Source organism: Tiliqua scincoides, chromosome 2 (assembly GCF_035046505.1).
Source record: "Tiliqua scincoides isolate rTilSci1 chromosome 2, rTilSci1.hap2, whole genome shotgun sequence".
NCBI lineage: Eukaryota > Metazoa > Chordata > Lepidosauria > Squamata > Scincidae > Tiliqua > Tiliqua scincoides.
Genome location: NC_089822.1, coordinates 269,815,120 through 269,816,784, shown reverse-complemented (window position 1 = coordinate 269,816,784; position 1,665 = coordinate 269,815,120). Strand labels below are relative to the sequence as shown.

General features: G+C 44.5%; 1 protein-coding gene across 1 annotated transcript; it reads left to right on the top strand.

Annotated features, from left to right (window-relative positions):
- On the top strand, positions 1 to 1,215 carry LOC136639187 (zinc finger protein ZFP2-like). The gene is made up of 2 exons (XM_066613191.1): positions 1 to 78; positions 427 to 1,215. Exons 1-2 carry the CDS (start codon positions 1 to 3, stop codon positions 1,213 to 1,215), a joined length of 867 nt encoding a protein of 288 aa, XP_066469288.1.
- The last annotated feature ends 450 nt before the right edge of the window (positions 1,216 to 1,665 follow it).

Genomic DNA, 1,665 nt, shown 5'->3' with positions numbered 1-1,665 from the left:
ATGTGGGGTGTCCCAGAAACAGCCACACTTGATGCAGAAGAACTGACTATTGGAGACCAAGGCAGATCAAGGATGCAGGTGGGAAGCCCAGCACCAGCCTGGAGGACTGAACTTGTTGTTCTTCTCCATAAAATCCCAATCGAAGAGGAACTTCACAAAGAAAGGAGAAGGGAGACGCAATCTTACCATGAGGAAACCACCAGTTGTGAATCCAACATTAAGAAACACAGCAAAACCCACACAGGAAAGAAATCATTTCAGTGCTCTGAAAGGAGAAAGAGCTTCTGTAGAAGCACACATCTAACTTCCCAAAAAACAAGCCACACAAGGAGAAAGCTTCCTATCAAGATTTCTCAAAGAAGAAAGAGGGAACCCAGACAGAGAAATGGAAAATAAATCTGATGCTCATCAAGGTGGCAATTTCAGTGCCCTGCCAGTCAGGCCCAAAAGAGGAAGGAAAAATGCCCTCAATGTGCAAAGACTTTTAATAATAAATCAACACTTAGAGTACATCAAAGAACTCACACAGGGGAGAAACCATATAAGTGCTTGGAGTGTGGAAAGAGCTTCCATCAGAAAGAACATCTAAGTTCACATCAACAAATACACACCGGGCAGAACCCATTTGAATGTTTGGAGTGTGGAAAGAGGTTTAGTGAGAGAACAAACCTGAGAGTGCATCAAAGAACCCACACAGGGGAGAAACCACATGAATGCTTGGAGTGCGGAAGGAGCTTCAGTTTGAACTCAAGCTTGACTACGCATCGAAGAACCCACATTGGTGAGAAACCATATAAATGCTTGGAGTGTGGCAAGAGCTTCAGTGTGAGCTCAAGCCTGACTTTGCATCTAAGAACCCACACAGGGGAGAAACCATATAAATGCTTGGAGTGTGGAAAGAGCTTTAGTGTGAGCTCAAACCTGACTGTGCATCAAAGAAGCTACACAGGGGAGAAACCATATAAATGCAAGGAGTGTGAAAAGAAATTCAGTTGGAGTGACAGCCTGACTTTGCATCAAAGAACTCACAGAGGGGAAAAACCACATAAATGCCTGGTGTGTGGGAAGAGCTTCAGTCAGAACATACACCTCACTTTGCATCAAAGAAGCCACACATGGGAGAAACCTTATGAATGCTTGAAGTGTGGAAAGAGCTTCAGTGTGAGCTCACACCTGACTTTGCATCTAAGAACCCACACAGGGGAGAATCAATAGAAATGTTTTCATCAGCCCCAATGGCTCATGAATGCACACCAGAGAGAGACCATGTAAATCCAAGTGAGTATTTCATGTGAACACACGACAGACTTTTCAGCAAAGTGAAATGCTGCTAACTGCTCAGACAGGCAGCTTTTCAAGCGGTGTCCCCTGATATTTAGCAGGGGGAGAGCAACTGTCACTCTTCACCCCAAAATGGTGCCGTTTCCTGTGGTTGTTGCTGGTGTCTCATCTGTATCTTTTTTAACATTGTAAGCCCTTTTAGGATAACTGAAGCAATGATGAATTCACACAAGAAGACACAGAGGCCACGGTTTCAGGTTGAGCCCAGGGAGCAAGAGCCACTTTTACCAAGCTAGCTCCCTTCAGCCTTTATTTCATTCTCTTAAAGCCATACACAACAAGGCTCGGGTTTCTCTCAGCCACTGATAAAAAACACTTTCCCAG

Excerpts from the sequence above, each read along its gene's own strand:
- LOC136639187 (XM_066613191.1), top strand. The coding sequence starts at position 1 with ATGTGGGGTGTCCCAGAAACAGCCACACTTGATGCAGAAGAACTGACT. Across the intron at positions 79-426 it reads AAGGCAGATCAAGGATGCAG|TGCCCTGCCAGTCAGGCCCA; the intron begins GTGGGAAGCCCA and ends TGGCAATTTCAG.